This window comes from Mya arenaria, chromosome 3 (assembly GCF_026914265.1).
Source record: "Mya arenaria isolate MELC-2E11 chromosome 3, ASM2691426v1".
Taxonomy (NCBI): Eukaryota; Metazoa; Mollusca; class Bivalvia; order Myida; family Myidae; genus Mya; species Mya arenaria.
Genome location: NC_069124.1, coordinates 83,425,757 through 83,450,715, shown reverse-complemented (window position 1 = coordinate 83,450,715; position 24,959 = coordinate 83,425,757). Strand labels below are relative to the sequence as shown.

The following is a 24,959-nucleotide window of genomic DNA, read 5'->3' as shown; positions in this document are numbered from 1 at the left end:
TTGACCCTAGGGAACCCAAATGCAATCCCATGAAAGGTATCCATAATCTCTTCCTATAGACAAAGTTTGGTCAAGATATGTCAACCCTAACTAACGTTATTCAGTTTCAACTGTTTTTCTATTTTCTGTAACAGCAACCTTGACCTTGACCCTAGGGACCCCAAACGCAATCCCATGAAAGGTATCTATAAACTCTTCATGTACACCAAGTTTATTCAAGATATGTCATCCCTAACTAAAGTTATTCAGTTTCAACCATTTTTCTATTTTTAGTAAGAGTGACCTTGACCTTGAACCTAGGGACCCCAATCGCAATCCCATGAAAGGTACCCATAAACTCTTTCTATAGACCAAGTTTGGTCAAGATATGTCAACCCTTACTAAAGTTATTCAGTTTCAACTGTTTTTCTATTTTTAGTAACAGTCACCTTGACCTTGAACCTAGGGACCCCAAACGCAATCCCATGAAAGGTATCTATAAACTCTTCCTATAGACCAAATTTAGTCAAGATATGTCAACCCTAACTAAAGTAATTCAGTTTCAACCGTTTTTCTATTTTGAGTAACAGTGACCTTGACCTTGACCCTAGGGACCCCAAACGCAATCCCATAAAAGGTCTCCATAAACTCTTCCTATAGACAAAGTTTGGTCAAGATATGTCAACCCTAACTAACGTTATTCAGTTTCAACTGTTTTTCTATTTTCTGTAACAGCAACCTTGACCTTGACCCTAGGAACCCCAAACGCAATCCCATGAAAGGTATCTATAAACTCTTCCTGTACACCAAGTTTATTCAAGATATGTCATCCCTAACTAAAGTTATTCAGTTTCAACCATTTTTCTATTTTTAGTAACAGTGACCTCGACCTTGAACCTAGGGACCCCATTCGCAATCCCATGAAAGGTACCCATAAACTCTTTCTATAGACCAAGTTTGGTCAAGATATGTCAACCCTTACTAAAGTAATTCAGTTTTTCTATTTTTAGTAACAGTCACCTTGACCTTGAACCTAGGGACCCCAAACGCAATCCCATGAAAGGTATCTATAAACTCTTCCTATAGACCAAGTTTAGTCAAGATATGTCAACCCTTACTAAAGTAATTCAGTTTCAACCGTTTTTCTATTTTTAGTAACAGTGACCTTGACCTTGACCTTGACCCTAGGGAACCCAAACTCAATCCCATAAAAGGTCTCCATAAACTCTTCCTATAGACAAAGTTTAGTCAAGATATGTCATCCCTAACTAAAGTTATTCAGTTTCAACCGCTTTTCTATTTTTAGTAACAGTGACCTTGACCTTGACCCTAGGGACCCCAAATGCAATCCCATGAATGGTACCCATAAACTCTGTCTATAGACCAAGTTTGGTCAAGATATGTCAACCCTGACTAAAGTTATTCAGTTTCATAGGTGAGTTTGACGCCGCCCGGCCGCCCGGCCGCCCGCCCACCCGAACAACGACGTTTGCCATTCTAATAACCAGGTTTCACTATGTGAAAACCTGGTTAATAAGCAAAGGGCAATAACTCTTTCAAAAATAGTCAAATCAGGAAAGCCCAACAATATGCGCTGCTTCACTTTATGATCATCAATCTGTGAAAGTTTGGTAGAAATCGCATGAAAAACGTAAGAGGAGTTGCGAAGAAACCAATTTTAAATGTAAGATAAGCAAGAGCAATAACTCTTTCAAAAATGGTCAAATCAGGAAAGCTTGACAATATGCGCTGCTTCACATTATGATCATCAATCTGTGATAGTTTGGTAGAAATTGCATGAAAAACGTAAGAGGAGTTGCGAAGAAACCAATTTTAAATGTAAAATAAACAAAGGGCTATAACTCTTTCAAAAATGGTCAAATCCTAAAAGCCCGACAATAAGCGTTGCTTCACTTTATGATCATCAATCTGTGAAAGTTTGGTAGAAATTGCATGAGAAATGTAAAAGGAGATGCAAAGAAATGAATGTGGGACGGATCGACGGACGGACGCAAGCACACACGCACGCACACACACAGGCACAGAATCGCGCCTACCATTACTATATCCCCTCGCCTTTTCAAGGCGGGGGATAATAATTGCATATCCATGTTTGTAAAAATTGAACAAACAAAACAAAATGAGTGAAACATTTAAAGCTGCACTCTCACAGATATACCATTTTTACAAAAAAAATTTATTTTGTTTATGAAAGAGCAAATTTTTGCGTAAATATCTGCAAACCAATGATAAAAGATTGCTGACAAAACAAGAGCTGTCACAGAGACAGCGCACTCGACTATTCCGCCGCTTTTCAGTGTAAGGATTGAGAAGTTTTGGCAAAAACATGCATGGATCACTGTTAGATTAGATTTCAATGCAATTCATGATGTGCTGAGATAGTAACATAAATGTGGTTACATGGAAAATTTCGACCAGATTTTTTAAGTCTAATAATAAAGGGCAATTATTTGCAAATTACAGTTATATATCTTGGTTATTCAAAATATAAACTAGAGTTATCTTACATGGTTAATTAAGTAGGTTGGATGGTTGAGTACCATTGTATTGAGTCTCAATGCAATACATCAAGTAGTTGCTTTGATATTAAAATAATGTGTGCTAGCACACAAAACCTTAACCAGAATTTCTAAGTCGAATAATAAACGGCAATTATTTGCATTAAATGCAAAGTAGATTATCTAACTTGGTTAATTAATTGGGTTGGATGGTTGAGTACCATGTATCAAGTCTCAATGCAATACCACAAGTAGTTGCAGAGATATTAACCTATGTGTGCTTGCACGCAAAACCTTTACCAGAATTTCTAAGTCGAATAATAAAGGCCTATTATTTGAATTAAATGCAAAGTAGAGTTATCTAACTTGGTTAATTAAGTAGGTTGGATGGTTGAGTACCAATGTATTAAGTCTCAATGCAATAACTCAAGTAGTTGCTGAGATATTAACCTATGTGTGCTTGCACGCAAAACCTTAACCAGAATTTCTAAGTCGAATAATAAAGGCCTATTATTGGCATTAAATGCAAAGTAGAGTTATCTAACTTGGTTAATTAAGTAGGTTGGATGGTTGAGTACCTATGTATTAAGTCTCAATGCAATAACTCAAGTAGTTGCTGAGATATTAACCTATGTGTGCTTGCACGCAAAACCTTTACCAGAATTTCTAAGTTGAATAATAAAGGCCTATTATTTGAATTAAATGCAAACTAGAGTTATCTAACTTGGTTAATTAAGTAGGTTGGATGGTTGAGTACCATTGTATCAAGTCTCAATGCAATACCTCAAGTAGTTGCTGAGATATTAACCTATGTGTGCTTGCACGCAAAACCTTAACCAGAATTTCTAAGTCAAATAATAAAGGCCTATTATTGGCATTAAATGCAAAGTAAAGTTTTCAAACTTGGTTTATTAAGTAGGTTGGATGGTTGAGTACCATTGTATAAAGTCTCAATGCAATACCTCATGTAGTTGCTGAGATATTAACCAATGTGTGCTTGCACGCAAAACCTTAACCAAGGGGTGACGCCGACGCCGACGCTTGGATGAGTAGTATAGCTCTCCATATTCTCCGAATAGTCGAGCTAAAAATCAGATCGTAGTTTATCATATTTCCGTTAAAATAAATGTTTTATGGCTTAAACAGTTACAAACGGTTCAAGACAAATGCATAAAACATCAATTTTTGAACTTAATTATAAAATTCTGCAATCTAATGTTTTGTCAGCAGTCTTATATAACTGGTGTCCATGGATTTTCTCGTTCAAGACAAAAAATAACAAGACCTGTCACAGAGACAGCGCGCTCGACTATTCCGCTGCTTTTCGGTGTATGGATTGAAAAGTTTTGGCGAAACATGCATGGATCACTGTTAGATTAGATTTCAATGCAATACATAAGAGATATCTACATAAATTGAATCAAAAATATTTGAGGTGGTACGCAAACTTTAATGTAAATTCTAAGTTGAAAAGGGGCATAATTTTGCCAAAATGCTTAATAGAGTTATCACCTCCTGTGTACAGGTTGGGGGCATGATGATGAACAAGTGTGCAAAGTTTCAAAGCCAGATGTCAATTGACTTTGAAAATATTTGAGGTGGTACGCAAACTTTAACGTAAATTCTAAGTAAAAGGGGCATAATTTTGTCAAAATGCCTGATAGAGTTACCTTCTTCTGTGTACAGAGTAGGGGCATGATGTTGAACAAGTGTGCGAAGTTTCAAAGCCATATGTCAATATTTGAAGTGGTACACAAACTCTTACAAAAACATAAGTGGTTACGCCGACACCGACGCCGACGCTCGGGTTACTAGGATAGCTCTCCTTATTCTTCGAATAGTCGAGCTTAAAAAGCTGTCTAAATGTTCAATCTGTGAGAGATTAAATAAATATTTCTATATAACTATAAAATATGCATATGGTTAAGTGCATATTCCTCCAAATTAAATACCATTTTCAAAATGTTAAAGTAATGTCAATTGGAAGTTCTTAATATTCAGAAACTGCTATTCAAGAGCCATGAAAGAGACTCGCTCATGTTTTGGAACCAACAATAATTTTCCCAGTAATGTCTCTGAAATCACTTGATTATCTTATAGTATAATCATTTTACTCCTCGATACCGAAATTGAAGAAAAACTACAAATTAAAGTATGAAAATAACCTGGCTGTAGACAGTAGTGGGAGCGAACCCACATGATGATGATGTTCATCTGTTCAGTCAGGATAAAAACAAAACATAAAACAATACCTAATCCACTCATACACAGGGACTCATACTACATGTTTCATCATTTCATAAAATGCCATGCCAGCGTCCCTTTTTAACATGCAAATAAGAATTACAGTCTGAAATTTATGAGATTCTGGATACACATGTCTGAAACAGGTCTTTAAATTTTTTTCCAACTTATAATCAGTTTTGTAAATTCTATAATTGTAACATTTTGCAGACTCATTTTCAAGACTACGCTTAGTTAGTTTGTATTGATCTTAAGGTTGTTTTGTTACGTCGTAATACTTATTTTGCCCTATAAAACCTTATCCATGTTGAGGACACGAAGGCTATGACAGAACACCATTTACTTTCTCTCTAAAACAGACGGGCGAAAGCCTAAACAAATGAGCATAACAAAATACCTTTTTGTGCCACCATCAGTCAACGGAATAGACAATTTCTTAGCCTAAAATGATAAAAACAAGAGCTGTCACAGTATGTGACGAATGCCCCCGAATGTGACATTGACCTATGAACAAGGTCAGTACATGAAAAGTTAAAGATCAAACAAATACATATGGCAAGTTATTTTAAATTGCCTCTGAACATAAAAAATACCACCCATACTTGACAACCTACATTCTTATGTCCTTATATTCAGCATTCCATTGTGAATAAACACTTAGTGTATCTTTCACCTTAGAGGTAGGGACATGGGTCTTGCACGTGACACGTCGTCTTGGTATGTCAAACACATGTGGCAAGTTATTTTATTATCTGTCCATACAAGGGAAAGTAACCGCCCGGACACGACAACCTATACTCTATGTCCTTATATGCAGCATTCCATTGTGAATAAACACCTAAGTGTGACCTTGACCTTAGAGGTAGGGACACGGTTCTTGCACACGACACGCTGTCTTGGTATGCCGAACATATGTGGCAAGTTATTTTAAAATCTGTCCATACAAGGGAAAGTAACAGCCCGGACACGACAACCTATACTCTATGTCCTTATATGCAGCATTCCATTGTGAATAAACATTAAGTGTGACCTTGACCTAAGAGGTAGGGACACGGGTTTTGCACCCGACACGTCGCCTTGGTATGCCGAACACATGTGGCAAGTTATTTTAAAATCTGTCCATACAAGAGAAAGTTACAGCCTGGACACGTCAACCTATACTCTATGTCCTTATATGCAGCACTCAATTGGGAATAAACAACTAAGTGTGACCTTGACCTTAGAGGTAGGGACACGGTTCTTGCACGCCACACGTTGTCTTGGTATGCTGAACACATGTGGCAAGTAATTTTAAAATCTGTCCATACAAGGGAAAGTAACAGCCCGGACAGAACAATCTATACTCTATGTCCTTATATACAGCATTCCATTGTGAATAAACACCTAAGTGTGACCTTGACCTATGAGGTAGGGACACGGTTCTTGCACGTGACACTTTGTCTTGGTATGCCGAACACATGTGGCAAGTCATTTTAAAATCTGTCCATACAAGGGAAAGTTACAGCCCGGACACGAGTTATTGAGCCGGACACACGGACGGACGGACGGTTCGATTTTAATATGCCCACCTTCGGGGGCATAAAAACGACAGTAACACGTTGTTTTAGGTAAACACTATTAATTGTGTTAAATGAACTTGAAATATGAATATAACAAGAGATGTTTGTCAAACATTATGCCCCCCCAGAGCGCCATGTTGTCAGGATTATATGGACAATTGAATGAAATATGGATGGACCAAAATGACAGCTGATTTGTCCCTGACATTGGATGCTGTTGAGGCAGTTTTAAGATTATGACCATTTAAAGTGTGAGGATAGAGTGTGTAATGACCATGACCTTTAGCCCTATGACCTAAAAATCCATAGGAGTCATCAGCTGGTCACCAAAAGTCTAAATGTCAAGTTTGAGGGCCATGGGTGCAGGCATTGTCAAGTTTTCACACAGACAATCTTTATTCGTTCAAGGTCACTGTGACCTTGACCTTTAACCTGATGACCCCTAAAATCATAAGGGGTCATCTTCAGGTCAGATGCAACCCCAAGTTAAGTTTTAGGGCCATGGGTGCAGGCATTTTCGAGTTATCACTTAAAACAACATTTTTGCATTCAAGGTCACTGTGACCTTGACCTTTGACCCGATGACTACTAAAAGCAATAAGGGTCATCTGTTGGTCAGGTCCAACTTCCATGTCAAGTTTGATGATCATAGGTTCAGGCATTGTTGAGATATCACTGGGAGAAGATTTGTTATTTTTTTGCGTTAAAGATAAGATAACTGTGACCTTGACCTTGGCTCGATGACCCCCTAAGTCAATAGGGGTCGTCTACTGGTCAGGCCCAATATTCATGTCACGTTTGATGACCATAGGTCCAGGAATTGTTGAATTTGCTTTCAAGGTCACTGTGACCTTGACCTTTGACCCCTCAAATCAATAAGAGTCATCTATTGGTCAGGCCCAACCTCCAAGTCAAGTTAGAGGGCCATGGGTGCAGGCATTGTTGAGTTATCACTCCGACAACCTTTAGCATTCAAGGTCACTGTGACCTTGACCTTTGGCCCGATGCCCCCCAAAAACAATAGGGGTCATCTACTGGTCAGGCCAAACTTCCATATTAAGTTTGATGACCATAGGTCTAGGCATTGTCGAGCTATCACTCGGACAAGCTTTAAAATTATTTTACCATTAAAGGTCACTGTGACCTTGACCTTTGACCCGATGAGCCTTAAAATCAATAGGGGTCATCTACTGGTGAGGCCCAACCTTCATGTCAAGTTTGATGACCACACGTCCAGGAATTGTTGAATTATCACTGGGACAAGCTTTGGTCTACCGACGGACCGACCGACATGTGCAAAGCAATATATCCCTCTTCTTTGAAGGGGGGCATAATTATTAATTGATATTTAAGTAACTGATTAAATAAAAATATAAAACTAATTAAAAGTAATAACATTAGAACTGAATGGCAAAAACTATGTAGACTTATAAGAAAAACAGTTGCATTTTAATTCGGTTGGAATGGAACAATCCAGCAGCTAAAATCATCAGTTTTATATCAGGTATACGCCATTATACTTACATGTGCAACAGCGGCATTTAATAAGTCTCGGTCCTTTTTCACTGGATTGTCCGTTAATTTGATCGTCTTTAAGAAATCCGTCTCACTATCAAACTGAAAATAAATAAATATATATTATACATTCACATATATATATATTTGATAAATATGTAAATAAATAATAATTGTAAACCAGGAAGTGAATCTATGTCACAATATTTTTAATTTCATTTTTATTTGAAAAGAAAACATCAAGAAGCCACAATACATTGTTGACTGGCTACTCAGGAACATTTTGGCAGCTGCACAAAAACAATCTCTGATAGATCATTCCTATAAACATTTTATTGTAACTCCTAAACGCAATTTATGGAATGAACATTTTATTGTAACTCCTAAACGCAATTTAATAGGTAACCAGGGCTTTTTCACCAAAAATTGTGAAGAGGCCTAGCCTTTTCATTTTGGGAAATTTAAACGCGTGAATTTTGCAAATTGGGAAATTTAAATGCGTAAACGTCTCAAAGTGGAAAATTCCACATGAGGATTGAAGACACCTTTTAAACATGGGTCAAGGTATCCATATGAAACTTGGAACTCATGTTACAAAAAACAGGCTCATATCTTAAATGTGAGTTTACTTCTAGCTGATTATTTTCAATTATGACCTTTTTAATATGAATTGTGTACAAACACTCCATAGGGTCAAGCTTGAAAAGTCTTGTATGGCCTTCCAATTGATGCACATGTAGATCTTATTTGGTGAGAATTCATGTCTTTGACTTCACTTTTTTAACATGACGCAATGACAAAAGAGGGAGAGAGATCAGTTTTATTCTTCATAGAGTTGATTCTAAATCGAGGGAAAGAATTGATAAGGATATGTGGACTAATTGGTCCTCAAATAACATTTAAATTATACAGCATTCTTCTGTTGTTAACTTAAAAGATTACAAAAGAATAATTTGCTCAAACATAATAAATTTTTATTGTAAATATCAATTTCCTATTTGGGAAAAATATCTGGGAATTTAGTAAACAATATTATCTTGAAATTTTGAAAATAGGCAATTTTTCCCAATTGTGAAGTAGCCTAATTTCGGCCCCTAGCAAAGAAGGTGAAAAGGCCCTGGTAACAAAGGATGTGTGTTTACTCTTGCTAAAGATTCCAACTCGAACCTAAATAAAAAATGAAATTTTAAAATGTTTTGATTGTTGGCCTTCCCAATTTACTTTGTATATGAATAAGAAACATAAGAAAAAAACATCTCGCAGCAAAACCACAAACGACAGGAACTATTATATAACCTGGCTCATGTACTTCTTTACATCATCAAGACTTTTTCCACGAAATTGTTCGAAAACTTTCATAACTTCCCATTCTTCTTGCTGTTGTGCCATCCTTAAAGTAAAAAGAACATATCATTTAATATAATTGTGTTGAGTTGTCATTTGTTTCATCTAAAAGCAGGGACAGTTGGTGCCAGATCCAGTGCACGGTGACATAGACATACAAACGTCAATTAGACTTAAATCAAAGACAACCACGCATTCCCTTATACGGTATTTTCTAGGAAACTGTGTTCTGCTGCACATTTACTGTATCAAAACATATGCGTTTCTGTACTTTTGCAGGAGTATTTGCAGGACGCCCCCAGCACCCCCACCCCAACCCGCCAAAGCCGCATGTGACACTACATTGTATAAGTACTACGTTCCGTTCTATGAACGGGAGTATAAATGAATGGAAAGCGAAACACAATCTGTTATGCGAAATTAGCGGTATCAAATATGGATAATATTAATAATCTAGCTGCTTTTGACAGGAACTCAAACCTTTCTCAATTATGGTGTTTTTCCCTTTTTATTCTAAAAAAATAATCCATTCCAATACGGCTCTGCACCCTGCTCCATTTTCACTAGATCGCTAAAATTAACCACTAACGTTATACATAAATGTTGATAACTAAATAAAACAATTAGCTCATGATTCGCATTCATCCAATGTGTTACACTTCATATTAACTTCAGGAAACTATTGTGTCTGTTCATATTCATAACATAGGAAAGTAAGGAGTTTAAGCTGTTAGACTCAATGCAGTTCTTACTTATTAAAATATTACTTCAGGTCATCACATGTATATCAGATTAGTGGCAATATGCGGACCTTTTAACACCCACAAAAGTTGAAATTCTTAAATGATTAAGCTTATAACTTATTATTATACCTCACTTCTATAGAACATATAGTAAAAACGCTAGGGCAATATTTTCGACTATCACCCCGCACTATCACCCTCTGCCGCACTGTCACCCTCTGACGTCATGAAATTGAAAATACGCTACAAATACGCCGCCATGTTGGATTTGTATGTGAAAAATTATGATTGATATAAAACTGGCATTGCAACCTTAAAATGCACTAATTATAAAACCTCACTTCTATAGAACATATGAAATTGGCAATAAGATACCAATATGGGATTTACTGATAGTATTTTACTTAAAGTCTGTATCACCTGAGCGCTTTGTTTACCAGCCAACAATTCTTGCCAAAATGGCAGCAAGATTCGCAGCTGTCAGTGAAAATGGTATTTTTAGTCTTTAAAATACTACAGTTTTTGTTCGGTATAATAAAATAGATATTGACTGCCTTGAGGGTGACAGTGCATATTGTCAACCTTCGGAAAACACTGTCAACCTCGGCTTCGCCTTGGTCGACAGTATTTACCTCAGGTTGACAATATGCCCTGTCACCCTCAAGGCAGTCAATATTTATATAATGATTGCCTATCTGCAATATCATTGGCTGAGAATGTAGGTTGTTATGATTCTAAAAGAAACAAAACATTTTAAAAATCTAGTGCCCCTGGTTGGCTGAAAATGTATCTTAAAGGCAAACAATATTTTTTTTATTCCGGTGATGATAGAGCTATACCCTGGCTTGGGTTTGTTTGTCACTAAAATATACATGGTAATAAACTTTGGGCATTTGAATTAAAACAGTGAGACTGTCGGCATATGAATGTATACCATACAACCTAAATTTATTCTCATTTATCAGAGGTTCGATAATGATAAATCTAAATTGTATGCATATAGCATTATCACTCTGGTGTATCAGAATGCCCAAATCGGACAAATACACAATTTATTATTAAGTCTTTAATTGGTGGTCATGGGTATTGACATGATGGTGTTTAGGTAAAGTTAGGCATCAAATATACCATACAACCTAAATTTATTCTCATTTATCAGAGGTTTGATAATGATAAATCTAAATTGTATGCATAGCATTATCACTCTGGTGTATCAGAATGCCCAAATCGGACAAATACACAATTTATTATTAAGTCTTTAATTGGTGGTCATGGGTATTGACATGATGGTGTTTAGGTAAAGTTAGGCATCAATGGAATCTTTACCGTGCGATAGGCATTAAACGTGGTGATCTCACAACAGGGTTGGGTGCAGCAAGATTTGACAATGTTGGGAAACCGAAAATTGGCACACTTCTGTGAATTTCGGTGTGCTGTATGCTTATTTAGGTTGCAATATGCCCCCAGCAACCTTCCACAACCCTCTGCTGAATCCACTAGTGCAAAATACTGAACCTACTTAAATAAATTGCAAATGCGTATTTCACAAACATACATGTACACATCCTTGTACATGTACTTTCTATACTGTATTTTGAGTACGTACAATCTGGGTGCGATTGTAGTCCACCTAAATGGCCGTCAACAAGTCTTTTGACGATTTTTTTTAATATGGCAGACTCGTGACGTCCACCATCCCAGCAAAAAGTAGCAAGCGGTCCTTGCGCAGAGAATCCTCCCGGCCACAATTTTGAAATTATCTCCGTTATAAATTCAAATTTCTACGAAAATATTATTGCCTACTATTAGACACGTATTAAGTTATGTCAGTATGCCCAAAAAACATGTTAAGTTATCATAAAACACTTACAAGTGTCGACTGTTTATCAAGTATCCCGATATCGGTAAATCTGGGACAAATCTGAGTGGTTGTGTACATGTATAACGGTATTCGTGACCCATAATATGAGCAGCGTCGCGCGATTTTGGGCCTTCGGACATATATTTGCTATTACAATGTTTTAAGGTATATGAATGAAATGATATTTCAGGAATATATTCTGAAAATTTCATGATGATATCACTTAAATTGCGTTAGATACGTGCTTACAAGTAAGACCATGTATTGCGCATTTTGAATACTAAATTTGACGTCATGCAAATGACGTCGTTACGAAAGCACATTATTCAAATGAAGTGCAAACTTAATGTATCAATATTACAACTAGCTTATAATTTAGATTATTTTCTTATCACAGAATCTTCAAGGACCATTAATTAAGATAAAAATAATTAATCATTTTTGTATTTTTAATACATTTGGCCATTTTAAACACAGACTATTATTCCAGTCAAAATATGTCGGGACGAAATCCATGGTTGCTATGGAAACATGAGTAAACCAATGGTCATAAATTATCGAGAAAATGATGCACCAATGACAAATCTTAAAAAGAAAGAATTTTGGAAGAAATTGATTTACATAGAAAAAATCATTATTTTTGGCATTTTTTACTAATGATTATTTCATTTGTAATCACTATGTCCGAAGGCCCAAAATCGCACGATGCGGCTCATATATTAATGTGAAAATAACAACTCTAATGACATATTAAATCCAGTTCAGATCACTGTCAGATAAAAATTGAACAACTTTGTCATTATTATTCAACATCAATGCATTTTATTACAGTATATCATTTCGCCCATTGTTAAATGGTAGAGAGTTGTAGCGTTACAGTACAGGGATACATAAGAAATGTCAACATAATAAAAAAGTATCCCTGATCGCTCATTATTGTAGCTAGGTTCGATTGAAATTTGAAAGGAACAAAACACATTCGCCATTTGGAAAAGCTTTATGATATTGTTGATTTAGATGTTTACCTTAATAACAAAAAAATGTAAAGTGCATGTCGGACTATGTCACCTAGAAAATTAATGGTTTGACTACATTGTGTCAACAAGGTATTGAAATCGAAAGTAGACCCGAAAAGGGTTCATTATACATGATATCTTACCGTGGTCATTAATAGTGACTATAGAAATGCATACAACAAAATTAATATATAAACATTCATATCCAAACAATTTATTAATGCGTTAAAGTATTAAAAATAAAATGTTTATTACCTTTTGCTTACACGGAAGTCAAGTATTGAGTTCGATTCGAGTTGTCTTCCTTTACTTTAAAAAGGGGTTGTTTCATAAGTTACGCCGATAAAATACGCCTGCTTTTGTTTAAGGGGCGATTTCAGGTTTGGTTTAGGGAGAAGAGGGTAATATAAGGGCGCAACTTTTGAACCAAAATATATATACTAGTAGTTTAAATATTAATAGTATGGGATTTAGAGGTCAACCCCCATTTTCTTTGCTATTTTAGTGTAGAGGTATTGGAGTAGTAAGTAGTACTTAGTGGTAGTGGAGTAGCAATTAAGGTTATACAGTAGGGTACTGTAGGGGTATTGGTAGCGGTAGTAGTACTTTAATAGCATTCTACAGATAGTGGAGCAATACAAATTAACCGGAAAAACTAGGGATATATTATTTCTTTGGATTAAACCATATCGTTTCCCGTCCCTACAAATACTTATTAACTCAAGGTATAGGTATGGAGATATTACAGAATATATACCGAGTAAATTAAACATCCAGATTTACTAAAACGGAAGCGTATACATGATCGCGAAACAAGAAATCCATACATTTTAGGCCCATTAATGTGTCGCCCATCCGAGAATAATAAACACACACTATATTAATATAGTTATCTAGTACCCTGATCGAGTTTAATGAGCTTGGGTAGAAAATGTTTCAATGTTCAAGAACGTGTGTTATTTATTTTTTTCGAATGTTGGTCTACATGTTCCATAACCTCACTAAATTTCATAATGACAGACATTCTGGCCAAGTTTTAAAGGTATGTTTGTAGGATTTCAAATTTTTGATCTGCATGATTTTGACCAGTCATTTTCCATTCTTTAAACTAAATGACCAGTATAACTGGTATAATAAGGGTATAATTAACCCAACTAACGTTTTTGTGACATGAGAATTTCTGTGTTTCGAACTTTTTAATGCAACAGCAATAAATCTGACGTTGTTTTCACTTGTATTATCAGATGCTATCAAACAACAACCTGTTATAACTCAATGAACTAAATGTTCCTGTGCACTATGATTTTGAACGCGTTCGAAAATCGCTCGTTACTGACGCCACCCGCTAGCTAGCTTTAATACGCAATCAAAGGTTATAACCTGATGAAATCATATTCACTTCTTATTGCTCAAACTTATGAGTTTCAAAGAAAATTTAGCAATTTCATTTTCAACCCTTATCATAGTAGATCAAGTTCAATTTATTTTTAACATATGATAATGCCTTTTATCGAGATCCCTTTTCCATGGTCGGTATATAACGCAGCGATTTACGCAGGCTGCAATATGCAGGCTGCGTTTTTAGGGTATAAAACGCAGCAACGCAGCCAATATATATATAGAGAGAGAGGAAAAACGCAGCTTTTTAAAAAAAATCATTCTTAGTGCTACAAAAGGAAGGAATAAATTGATTTGCTTGATATTACATATTAAAAAACGTATTGGTAGTATTGACCAGAATTATATTTTGACAACTTCTTTTGACAACTTCTTTTGTAATTTAAATAATTTTCATTACTCAAGAAATCAAGACTGGAATGATTGGTAATGTTTCAGTAAAGTTTTAGTCAAACTTTTTTACAAACGGACATATCTACCGCAAATTAAATGTGTGTTTAACCCCCCCCCCCCCCGCGGATATTTCAAATTGTGATCACTGTGTTAACTTGTGTTTTTATATATATATATCTAGTGTTTGGACACAGTCAAGTTAAATACTTACACCAGTACATTGACTCAGAAAATATAGTGACATTATGCTATCCAGGATACAAAATCAAAGACTTCATGGACCTGGATATTGTGTTTGACTTGATACAATCGGTGTCGGTAAGTAGTTCAATCACTTATATTCATGTTGTTGTTTTTTGTTTAAGAAGTTTTCTAGTATTAGGCCTTAAACAGAATACGAGCTATTAATGATGACTTTTAACATTGTTATGTTATTCTCGAATATGATGCAAATTAAAATATTACATACAATTGCACAAAACTGGACACAGAAATATTCTTATTAGAAATGTGTATAACCAACATTGATACTCGGATATCTTCGTTTTTCTCATGATCTTAAATAATGTCCGACTGTATGTAATATTCAACTTAAAATTACACCATATAATATTTATTCATTCTCACATTTATATCCTACAAACAATAAAATCAAATGATTTTAGTGTATAATATGCTATATGTTGCATGCCTTATATATATATACATATATATATATGTTTTGTGTTTGTATATATGTGTTATTATGACGATAAGCTAATAAATATTCTGTTCTGTTCTGTTCATAAGAGCCTTACACAAATCCTGTTTAATATAACCTGACTATTGTCCGCTTGACTTAATTAGACGTAATCATGAACCAACAGAAACTGTCCGTGTTTATCAATAAACGTGCTAATCCGTTTGTCATGTACTTGACCAGGGACAGGTGCTAATATGTGACACGCGTCCGTATAATAACAGTCATAAAATTCAGAAATCCCCTGCATGCTTCATTGCAGGTGGTGGTTGTTATGGCGGGTGCCAATGACATACCGAGGTCTGGCCTTGAAGACGTCCTGTCGGATTTACAGGAGCTGTGCGAGAAAGTACATGCTACTAACCCCACGTATGTCGCCTGTTTTTTTAATAATGCAGCAAAATGTTTTGTCTTGTATTACTCAAAATATTTTATTTATTGTAAATTCGTATCTGTATATGAGACAGGCAATCGGAATCCTATGATCAATGTGCAATATTTATTCGATACGCTTGAATGTTATGTTTTGAATACTCAATTGGAGCCTCTGATTTGTACTTTTTTTCCATTATTTGTATATTTTGATATCATTTTTTTAATACATAGGGCCACGGTTGTTGTATCTGGTGTTTTACCGAGGGCACAGAGCAGTTTCGAAGGGAGGCGATTGTCCCAGAGCTTCCTGCGAGCATTTAACAACACGGCCGAAGAGGTAAACCACAGCCTCCAGATGATCGAGAATGAGGTCATATATATTGTATATGTTTTATTTTCAGATATTGACTGTAATCTGCTCAGTCGCGACGGGCTACACTTAAGTTTTTTAGGGACAGAAACCGTTGCTTCGTGTATTGAGAAAGCAGTAAGAGCTACGCTGAGAAGACCTCTAAGAGACGAAGGTCGTGCGGTCATCGGGCCTCTACTCTACAGTGAAGCAGCGCGCAGTATTGTATCCGAGACGCCACAGACTGCTGACGCCCCAAATCCATGCTGTGCCGTTAGCTTCTCCCTCACTTGTGACTGCCGCCGCCCCCACACAATAAGTTTCCCCTCCCGCTTCAGCGACGAATCATAGAAGACAGCCGATCGCCACTCCTGTTACGCGTCTGACCACTTTTGTGACCACTTCCGTTCCACAATGGACTAAAGTTAAGCGGAGAAGACCAAGACCATCACCGAGAAGATCATCTATGCCGACTCCAACAGGGTCACCTAGAGAGAAGCGAAGGAAACACAGCTCATCACCGGTACGATCATCTATGCCGACGTATTATATTTGAATTATTTACAGGGTAATGATGTTTCAGAGTTGTTGCGTGCATTTTGTGGCGAAAGCGAATATGGTCATTAATGAACAGATTTAACTATGTTAAGAAAGATCCAGAAACAATTCAATTACCGAATTATGCATGTCCCCCTGAGCAAATGATTGATATTCTCAAGGGTAAACTTGAAGTTATTTGCAAACCTAAAACTCAAAATGTTGAATTTAGTAACGAACCGACAACATTGCGAACAACTGAACCCGACGAAACAAATCCCGTACATAACCACGATAATTCTAATAAATCGGATCCGAAACCACAGTGTTCTTTGGCCGTCAAAACCATACACGAAAAAGGAATAAGTTTAGTTCCTGATATGGCCGTTTTCGTGGTGAGGGGTTCCAACCAGCGTAAGTATAATGTATCATTATTTCCAAAAGAATATTGCAGTTGTCCATCTACTTCTCGTTGTTACCATATCTTAGCTGTTATGATGGCCATTGGTATGTCTATACCATAAGACAAAAAAGCGTACAACTTAACTCAGTTGCGTAGAAATTGCAAAGGGTAGAAAGGGTGATACCGACGGAGAAAATGCTATCAATCCTGCCCCAGATTCCGCTGTTTAATTTTTTTGTACTTTGTCAACAACCTGCCACCGAAGATTCTCATGAACAGTTTCTACAAATACGCAATTACATGGAACAGCTTCAGAATAAGTTTCCTTTCTGAAATTTAACTAATGTCATAATCATTTATTTCTTAACATTATTACATGTTATAGTGCTTTTCAAGTATCTCTTTATAGTTTTTAGTAGTTCTTAGAAAGCCTTGGAGCAATACTAGTCGTATAAGGGTGCGTACGGGCCTTCCACTACTTGTAAACCAAAGTGTGTGGAGAGGGCTAAAACTTAAAATTGAAAGTTTCAAATTTTCATTATCATGTCGTTATGAAGTAAACTTCTTTTAAGGGGGTAAAACTGCATAGTTTGCATCATGTTCTGGTGTAATTAAAAAAGGAGCTGAATTAAGAAGTACGAAGAATGTTAAAATCTACGTCTAAGTAGTTCAGCAATACAAATATGTTTTTATCAAAATGTTCCAGACTTTCCAATCAACAATGTTGTCTGGCTTCATGATGCTATCCTTTCATATAAGAAAGAAATTCAATAAAATATTGAAAAAGTGTCTTAAATTTCCTGCATAGTTCCTGAAATGCAAAAATCTTTCTTAAAACTGAACCAATCACCACAAAACATTGTTAACTAGACAGTGTCAATCATTTTTGGAACCTTTCTTAATCTTGTAACACTTGTGCAAAAATGCAAATGCTTGTCTAGGCAGAATGTGGATATCTTCTTTTGAAAACATTTGCAAAGCTCTTAAAAACATGACCTTGTCTGAAAGAATGTAGGTATTCACTTGTGATAGACTGAACCTTAAAGATACATTAAATTGATTGTTTTAAATCTGTTCTGTTTTTTTACCTTTAACCCCGATGTTTGACATGGCCACGGGACACACATTCTGACCAAGTTTCATAAAGATTGTGTAATAGTGGGGCCTTCAAGTGTGAGCGTTAATTCTTTTCTATACACATATATGTATGCTTAGTGACCTAGTCTTTGACCAGACGTGACCAGCTTTCTAACATTGAGATAGTTTTCTTTTAAATTTGGTCCACAGAATAGTACTGTGATACTGAGTGGAAACCAATAACAATACAATATACAATATTATTAGGGTGAATGTTATCTAACAAACAATTTTATAGTATCATCAGTACACAAAAATAACAATAAATACATCAGTTTATTTCATTGAAGAAATGTGTGTAAAGTCAAAACAAGATAACATTGCCTGTTTATTTGAACCTGTAATATAAACACTTAAACACTGATAACGCAATCCTGTAGATTATCTACCTGTTAAAACCAAATGTACATGTACATGTAATTATCAAGAACTCTGTAATCAGACTACATGTAATCAACAATTCCAATGGCAATGTCTGCATCAAATTTTAATGTTGCTAGATTATTTATGTACAACTTTTCAGAGAATTACAAAAAGATTTTTTCAAAAGTCGACATTATCACAGAATAATAAGAAATCTAGCGGGCTACATGAAGTCAAAGTATGCCCTGTATTTTGTGTGTGTCGAGAGCTCCTGGGCCTCGACTGTCAGCTCTGTCTCCCCGAACATCATCTTCACCTCCACCCGGATCTTCTCCTCACTGTCCGGCAGGTTCACCACCACCTTCCCCAGGGTCTCGCAGTCTTCTTCGTCTACGTACATTGGCTCACGCTTTGGAGACGCAAAAATCTTCAGCAACATTTCTTTCTGGCTCGATTTGAGGGTCACATGTTTTCCTGACCTGGCTTCACCTACTCGTACTGTCTCGCCTTCCTGAATGTAGCGCTTGAAGATATCACGGCAGCGGTCTATTCCTCCGACTGAGACTCTGTGGTCTTCTTTGTGGATTGCGGGATCAAATGGCGGGGAAATATTGATGCCATACGTGTACTTGGAGACACGCGACGTGATGGCAATGGGGCGGTGACCAAATATCACAGCTCCCTTTAGTACGCACAGCCCTGGTTCATCAGGAATGATCACCTTGCTCTTTGGTAGTGATGTTATGATAGCATTTTGCAACATTGCTGATTCAGAAAATCCACCTACCATAAGAAATATATTTGTGCCTTGCACATCAGGCATTGCAAGTAAGTCTTTAATATGGTTTACTATCTTATCTGAGCAAGACTTGAATAAATTCTTAAATACAGGTGCCTCAATCCTCATTTTGTCTCCCATCCATTTGATTTTTCCATTATAATTGGATCCAGATATAGCATCGTCTATGGATTCTTCGCTTTCTTTCTCATAAGTCTGAACGATTGTCACAGGCACCTTGATAGTTATTTTGCCGCTAGATTCTGGCTTGATAGTGCGCTTCTTAGTCTCAAGCTCTCTCTGCAGATCAAGGAAGTCTGCTGTGTGTTCCTCGCAAAACTTGCTCCAGACAGGAGCCCCAATAAGGCGAATGAGAAGCTGGTAGAACTCCTCGTCAACCTTTGTGCCACCCCATGCCCCGCCGCTCGCCTTGTGCAGCTCCTTCAGACCACCGTCTGCTTGTCGCTGGTGAACTGTGATGTCAGCTGTACCACCTGAATGTACAGAATGAGCACATATCTGGGAATATTTATAATTATCACAGCTGGAAGCAACACATAATAGACAAGTCTTACATCATTTTAAAGTTTGGTCAGACAATTATGGACGTCCATTTACATTTCTAGTCCTTTATTTTCAAAAATCAGCTGATTTTAAACAAAGCTTTTTTACAGAACAGTGCTTTCATTTTTATAGAATATGACCTACCTCCAAGATCTATGACCATGTACTTGGTCCCTGGACTGGCGACAGCAAACTTGGCCCCCTCGGATCCGTGTATCTTGTTGGTCGGTATGAGCTGACAGTACAATGAGGCTGCCTCTGGCTCCAAGGCTATGGATAGCTGACCACCTTCTATACCAGCCTGCAAGGGAAAGTGTAAGGCTAAAGACAGCTAACCACCTTCTATACCAGCCTGCAAGGGAAAGTGTAAGGCTATAGACAGCTGACCACCTTCTATACCAGCCTGCAACTTCTATACCAGCCTGCAAGGGAAAGTGTAAGGCTAAAGACAGCTGGCCACCTTCTATACCAGCCTGCAAGGGGAAGTGTAAGGCTAGGGATAGCTGACCACCTTCTATACCAGCCTGCAAGGGAAAGTGTAAGGCTATAGACAGCTGACCACCTTCTATACCAGCCTGCAACTTCTATACCAGCCTGCAAGGGAAAGTGTAAGGCTAAAGACAGCTCACCACCTTCTATACCATCTTGCAAGGGAAAGTGTAAGGCAATAGACAGATGACCACCTCCTATTCCAGCCTGCAGGGGGAAGTGTAAGGCTAGGGATAGCTGACCACCTTCTATACCAGCATGCAGGGGGAAGTGTAAGGCTATAGACAGCTGACCACCTTCTATACAAGTCTGCAAGGGGAAGTGTAAGGCTAGGGATAGCTGACCACCTTCTATACCAGCCTGCAGGGGGAAGTGTAAGGCTAGGGATAGCTGACCACCTTCTATACCAGCCTCGGAAGGGGAAGTGTAAGGCTATGGATAGCTGACCACCTTCTATACCAGCCTGCAAGGGAAAGTGTAAGGCTATAGACAGCTGACCACCTTCTATACCAGCCTGCAACTTCTATACCAGCCTGCAAGGGAAAGTGTAAGGCTAAAGACAGCTGACCACCTTCTATACCAGCCTGCAAGGGAAAGTGTAAGGCTATGGATAGCTGGCCACCTTCTATACCAGCCTCGGAAGGGGGAGTGTAAGGCTATAGATAGCTGACCTCCTTCTATACCAGCCTGAAAGGGGAAGTGTAAGGTTATAGGCAGCTGTCCACCTTCTATACCAGCCTGCAAGGGGAAGTGTAAGGCTATAGACAGCTGACCACCTTCTTTTCCAGCCGGCAGGGGGAAGTGTAAGGCTACAGACAGCTGACCACCTTCTATACCAGCCTGCAACTTCTATACCAGCCAGCAAGGGGGAGTGTAAGAAATAGTACAAAAAGTGATAAAATGACATTACCGGTAAGTATTGGTGAGAATCAGTTGTTTGCCTCTAGCGATAGTCTAGTTTTGCTTTAAAAATATATCATCACTAACAGTTAAAGATCTATCAGATATAAACATTAACGGTAAGAAATACTTATAGAAAGCACATTATTGTTACCTTTAATTAGGACAATTACTATTTGTGATTCAAATCTCGAAAAATAATGCTTCTCTCATTTCTCTCACGACAATTGTCCATTAACCTTTAGTTATGTTTATGGCTGCAAAAAGTCAGTTTTCAAAATGCATTGGTATCAGCAAGTATAAAATATGAACATTACCTATTGTATACACTATTCTATACATTCTATATGATTCCATTTGGATTAAAATGACCCCTTCAATTATTGCTGTTAATCTATAACTGTTTTCACCTGATTTTCAATCCCTATACATGTACAACTGCTTTCTATCATATAGCTCTTGTGGTCTTACAATTCAAGTTAATACAACTTATATCTAGCTTTATGTACATAACATGATAGATCTTTAATGCATAGTAAGCACTTGGAATAAAACATGCTGTTTGAGGATACATGTAGTTCTTTGGTAAGCTTTGGTATTAGATCCCACAGTAAACTAAACAAAACAACTGGATAATATGCTTTTTCATCTAAATAGGATTACTTTTGTTTCAAAGTACTGGATTTTTAATAACTTTCCTCCATGTCTGTCCTATGCTCATCATTCTAGTTCAGTGAAATTGCCTTCAAAAGAACTTAAGCCATCACAGGAGTGATAAGAGCCTTGAATGGTAGCATACTTAAAAGGGGGTCTAATAGGAAGGCATGTCATAAAGTATATAACCAAGAATCTATCTGTCAAACTTTCAGGATATAAAAGTATATAAATGGTCATAAATCTGTCAATATTTTACTTAAAGCATGTATTGCATTACTTGTCACAAAAGGCTTATTACTACTCTGAGCAAGTATAGAAAGTTTGAACTTATAATCATAAACGGTTTAAAAGTTAAAAACAAAACCATATTTTTTTATAATTTCTAAATATACAAAGGCTTATGCACCAGTCAATTGTAACCACGGCCCCCCCCCCCCCCCGGTCCGGGGTTATACCGGGGATAGCCGGGGAAATGGGCCGTGTTTTTACCTTTCAGGTGGCCCTGCAGTGCCAGGTGAATGCGGTGGTTTTGTCTTCCCCTAAAATATAGTGGGGAAAGGGCCTTACCTGGGGTCCCTGGGATGGGGGGGGCATTTGGCAGGGATTTTACCATCTGTTCGTGGGGGGGGGGGGGGGGCGTGGTTACAATTAGTTACAAAACTTGTCACAAAAGAGCATATTGTTACTGTAAGGAAGTTTAGAAAGTATGAATTTGATATCATGAACTGCAAAAACACAATAAAGTGTGGAAGGGCCCTAATAACTATGCTCAACATCTCTGATACAAACAGCATACCTTTGTAGCTGTTTCCCTCATGAACTGTTTTGCTGAGTCGGACCATATTGCCGGGACAGTGAGCACCCAGTGTATGTCCTTGTTGTCCACGCCGGTTCCACGCATCTCGAGCAACTTTAGCAGGTGGTCCTTCAAGTAGCGGATGATCTCGGAAAACACTAGCATGGCCGTCATCTTTCGGCCCCGGTCATCGTCTATCTCAATATCTCGCTGTATCTGTTTGTAGCAGTGAAGGGGAATAACACATGTTTAGTGTGTACTTTTGCTAATAAAACTCTTAAGATTATGATCTAAATTAGTCCAATAAAATTCCTGGAGCTTCTTGTATGGTCCAAAGGGTACAAGTAGTGAAAAATTAACTAAATGAATATCAATAAAATTTTCATTACAGGGAAAACATACAACCTACATAAGTCTACCAACAAAGAGCAACATCTAGATGTACAATATAAACTGAACTGAAACAAAAGGAGTTCAAGGACATGTAATTTAAACTGTTGACAGTTGCAGTGTAGTAATTACAGCAAAATATCAATTACAATATGAACACTATACTATACAGTATACAGAACTTATGTTCAGAATCCAATTTCACTATTTACAAATTTATAGAATAAACCTTACGAAAACTATTACCTTTTTGCCATGGAGTCTCATCTTAAATCTTTTAAAAAAGTAATATTTTTCGTGTTCTTCGTCTAGAGCCAATTCGGAGTAGTTGTTTTCTGCCTCGTACCCAAAGCTGTGGAATTTCTGATTTTCATCAAACAAGGCCACTGTAGGAGCTTTCAGGGAGACTAATGACATGGATCCAGCCACCCAGTTCTGATTGGTTGAGACTTTGGATGGGTCTGAAAGGGTAAAAGGACAATTTTAAAATTACTCAAAAAAGGAGTTTGTCATTGATTTTGTTTGTTTTTCTGAGTAATTGTATTATACTTTCTACATCTGATTCATTTTTTTTTTAGTATTCATGCAGAACACCATACCGAGTCATGGATTTCACATTATAACATTGACAGACAATTACTGAGCTAAATAAAAATGTTCAAAGATACAAAGAAATATTGATTGAAATTATCAATTTATGCAACAACAATATTGGTGCATTTGATATGACAGGATTTTTAAATTTATTATGATTATCATGCAATAAGTTATGAGTTATTTACAAGTACTAAATGAAGATGTTAAACAATTTAAACATACAATGTATATGAAAAGTAATGGTTGGTCCGACTTTTCCCGAAATATAAAAATACTGTATATTTCCCTATAATAAAGTGAATTTCTGTATCAATATTTTAGAATTCTACCTCATTTGGAAAATTGGAAGTCATACCTGTCTGGTAGTCATGTTTAAAGGAGAATGCATAGCCGCTGTAGGTGGTGCCAAAGTCTATAGCTGCCACCAGCATCTTGTCTTTCTTGTCATTGGTTGCCATGGTTACTGTATCCAGTTAGTGAGGATCCTGTAAATAAGTAGATCATTTCACACTAACAATACAGGTGCATGTGGTATGTAAAATTAAAACTGACACATTCAGGATTGGCCGAAATGATGAATTAAATTGAAGTGATTTTGAAAATTTATACGAGCAGAGAGTTAATTTAATTAGACAAGGCATTACACATGCATGTAATTAATAAAAAAACAACACATTTTTAATTAATTATACCAATTGTGAAACGTTCAAGATCAGTTTCTTTTTTCAAGAAATTCACTTCTATACTTTTAAGACGACCCTCATATCTTGAATTTTTCATAACAACATCGACTTTGGCTTTTTTACTCTTCAAACAACTGAAAAGTTATATTGACATTATAAAGATAGTTCTGATGATTCAATATGGCGAAAAATCTTACTCAAATCTCTTAAATTACTGTTTAAGTGTTATCATTTTATCGGTTGTCCCATTACTTCCCCACCGGAGCCCCTCTACAAACAAAATACATTGAAATCGAAACAAGACTGTTTAATTGCCAAAATCTTTAAACTAAAATGACACCAATTACCATGCAATGAATCGTGTTGAAAGCAAAGATTAACTGTAATTAAATGTATAAAATATAGTTAAAATACGTACAACTTAACTGTTTAATTGATTACAGTTCACATTACTGTAACAAGGAAGTACACTGTAGAGAAATACATTCGGATTTGTTTCGCTTTTATCGGCATTATCTCCCTTCTATACTTCACTCCAAAAAAGGTTCAACAAGCATGTGTCTTGTTATTGTTGGTTTATGGCTAACGAAGGTGTGCCCGCCCCACTTGCCAAAGCGACATCCCGTCGTGT

At 36.9% G+C, this 24,959-nt stretch overlaps 2 protein-coding genes across 4 annotated transcripts in view; both read right to left on the bottom strand.

Moving 5' to 3' along the window:
* The window catches only part of LOC128226997 (probable DNA double-strand break repair Rad50 ATPase), a 31,400-nt gene extending 18,309 nt beyond the window's left edge, over positions 1–13,091 (bottom strand). For both annotated transcript variants that reach the window (XM_052937151.1, XM_052937152.1), the window contains exons 1-4: positions 13,036–13,091; positions 9,113–9,206; positions 7,826–7,918; positions 5,140–5,183 (exon numbers count right to left, since the gene is read on the bottom strand). In XM_052937151.1, the coding sequence (XP_052793111.1) occupies positions 5,140–5,183; positions 7,826–7,918; positions 9,113–9,205 (230 nt within the window). In that variant the 5' untranslated portion in view covers position 9,206; positions 13,036–13,091. The remainder of the gene's footprint in view (positions 1–5,139; positions 5,184–7,825; positions 7,919–9,112; positions 9,207–13,035) is intronic.
* A 5,277-nt stretch (positions 13,092–18,368) lies between these two features.
* On the bottom strand, positions 18,369–24,891 carry LOC128226996 (heat shock 70 kDa protein 12B-like). Of its 2 annotated transcripts, none has more exons than XM_052937149.1 (6): positions 24,747–24,891; positions 24,001–24,130; positions 23,295–23,509; positions 22,659–22,874; positions 19,961–20,117; positions 18,369–19,746 (listed from the first exon to the last, which is right to left on the bottom strand). In XM_052937149.1, the coding sequence occupies exons 2-6, from the start codon at positions 24,101–24,103 to the stop codon at positions 18,698–18,700; spliced, it is 1,740 nt and encodes a 579-aa protein (XP_052793109.1). In that variant the 5' UTR covers positions 24,104–24,130; positions 24,747–24,891; the 3' UTR covers positions 18,369–18,697. The 2 variants fall into 2 exon arrangements, with proteins under 2 accessions (XP_052793109.1, XP_052793110.1); XM_052937150.1 differs by lacking the exon at positions 24,747–24,891 and adding an exon at positions 24,526–24,620.
* Between the last annotated feature and the right edge of the window lie 68 nt (positions 24,892–24,959).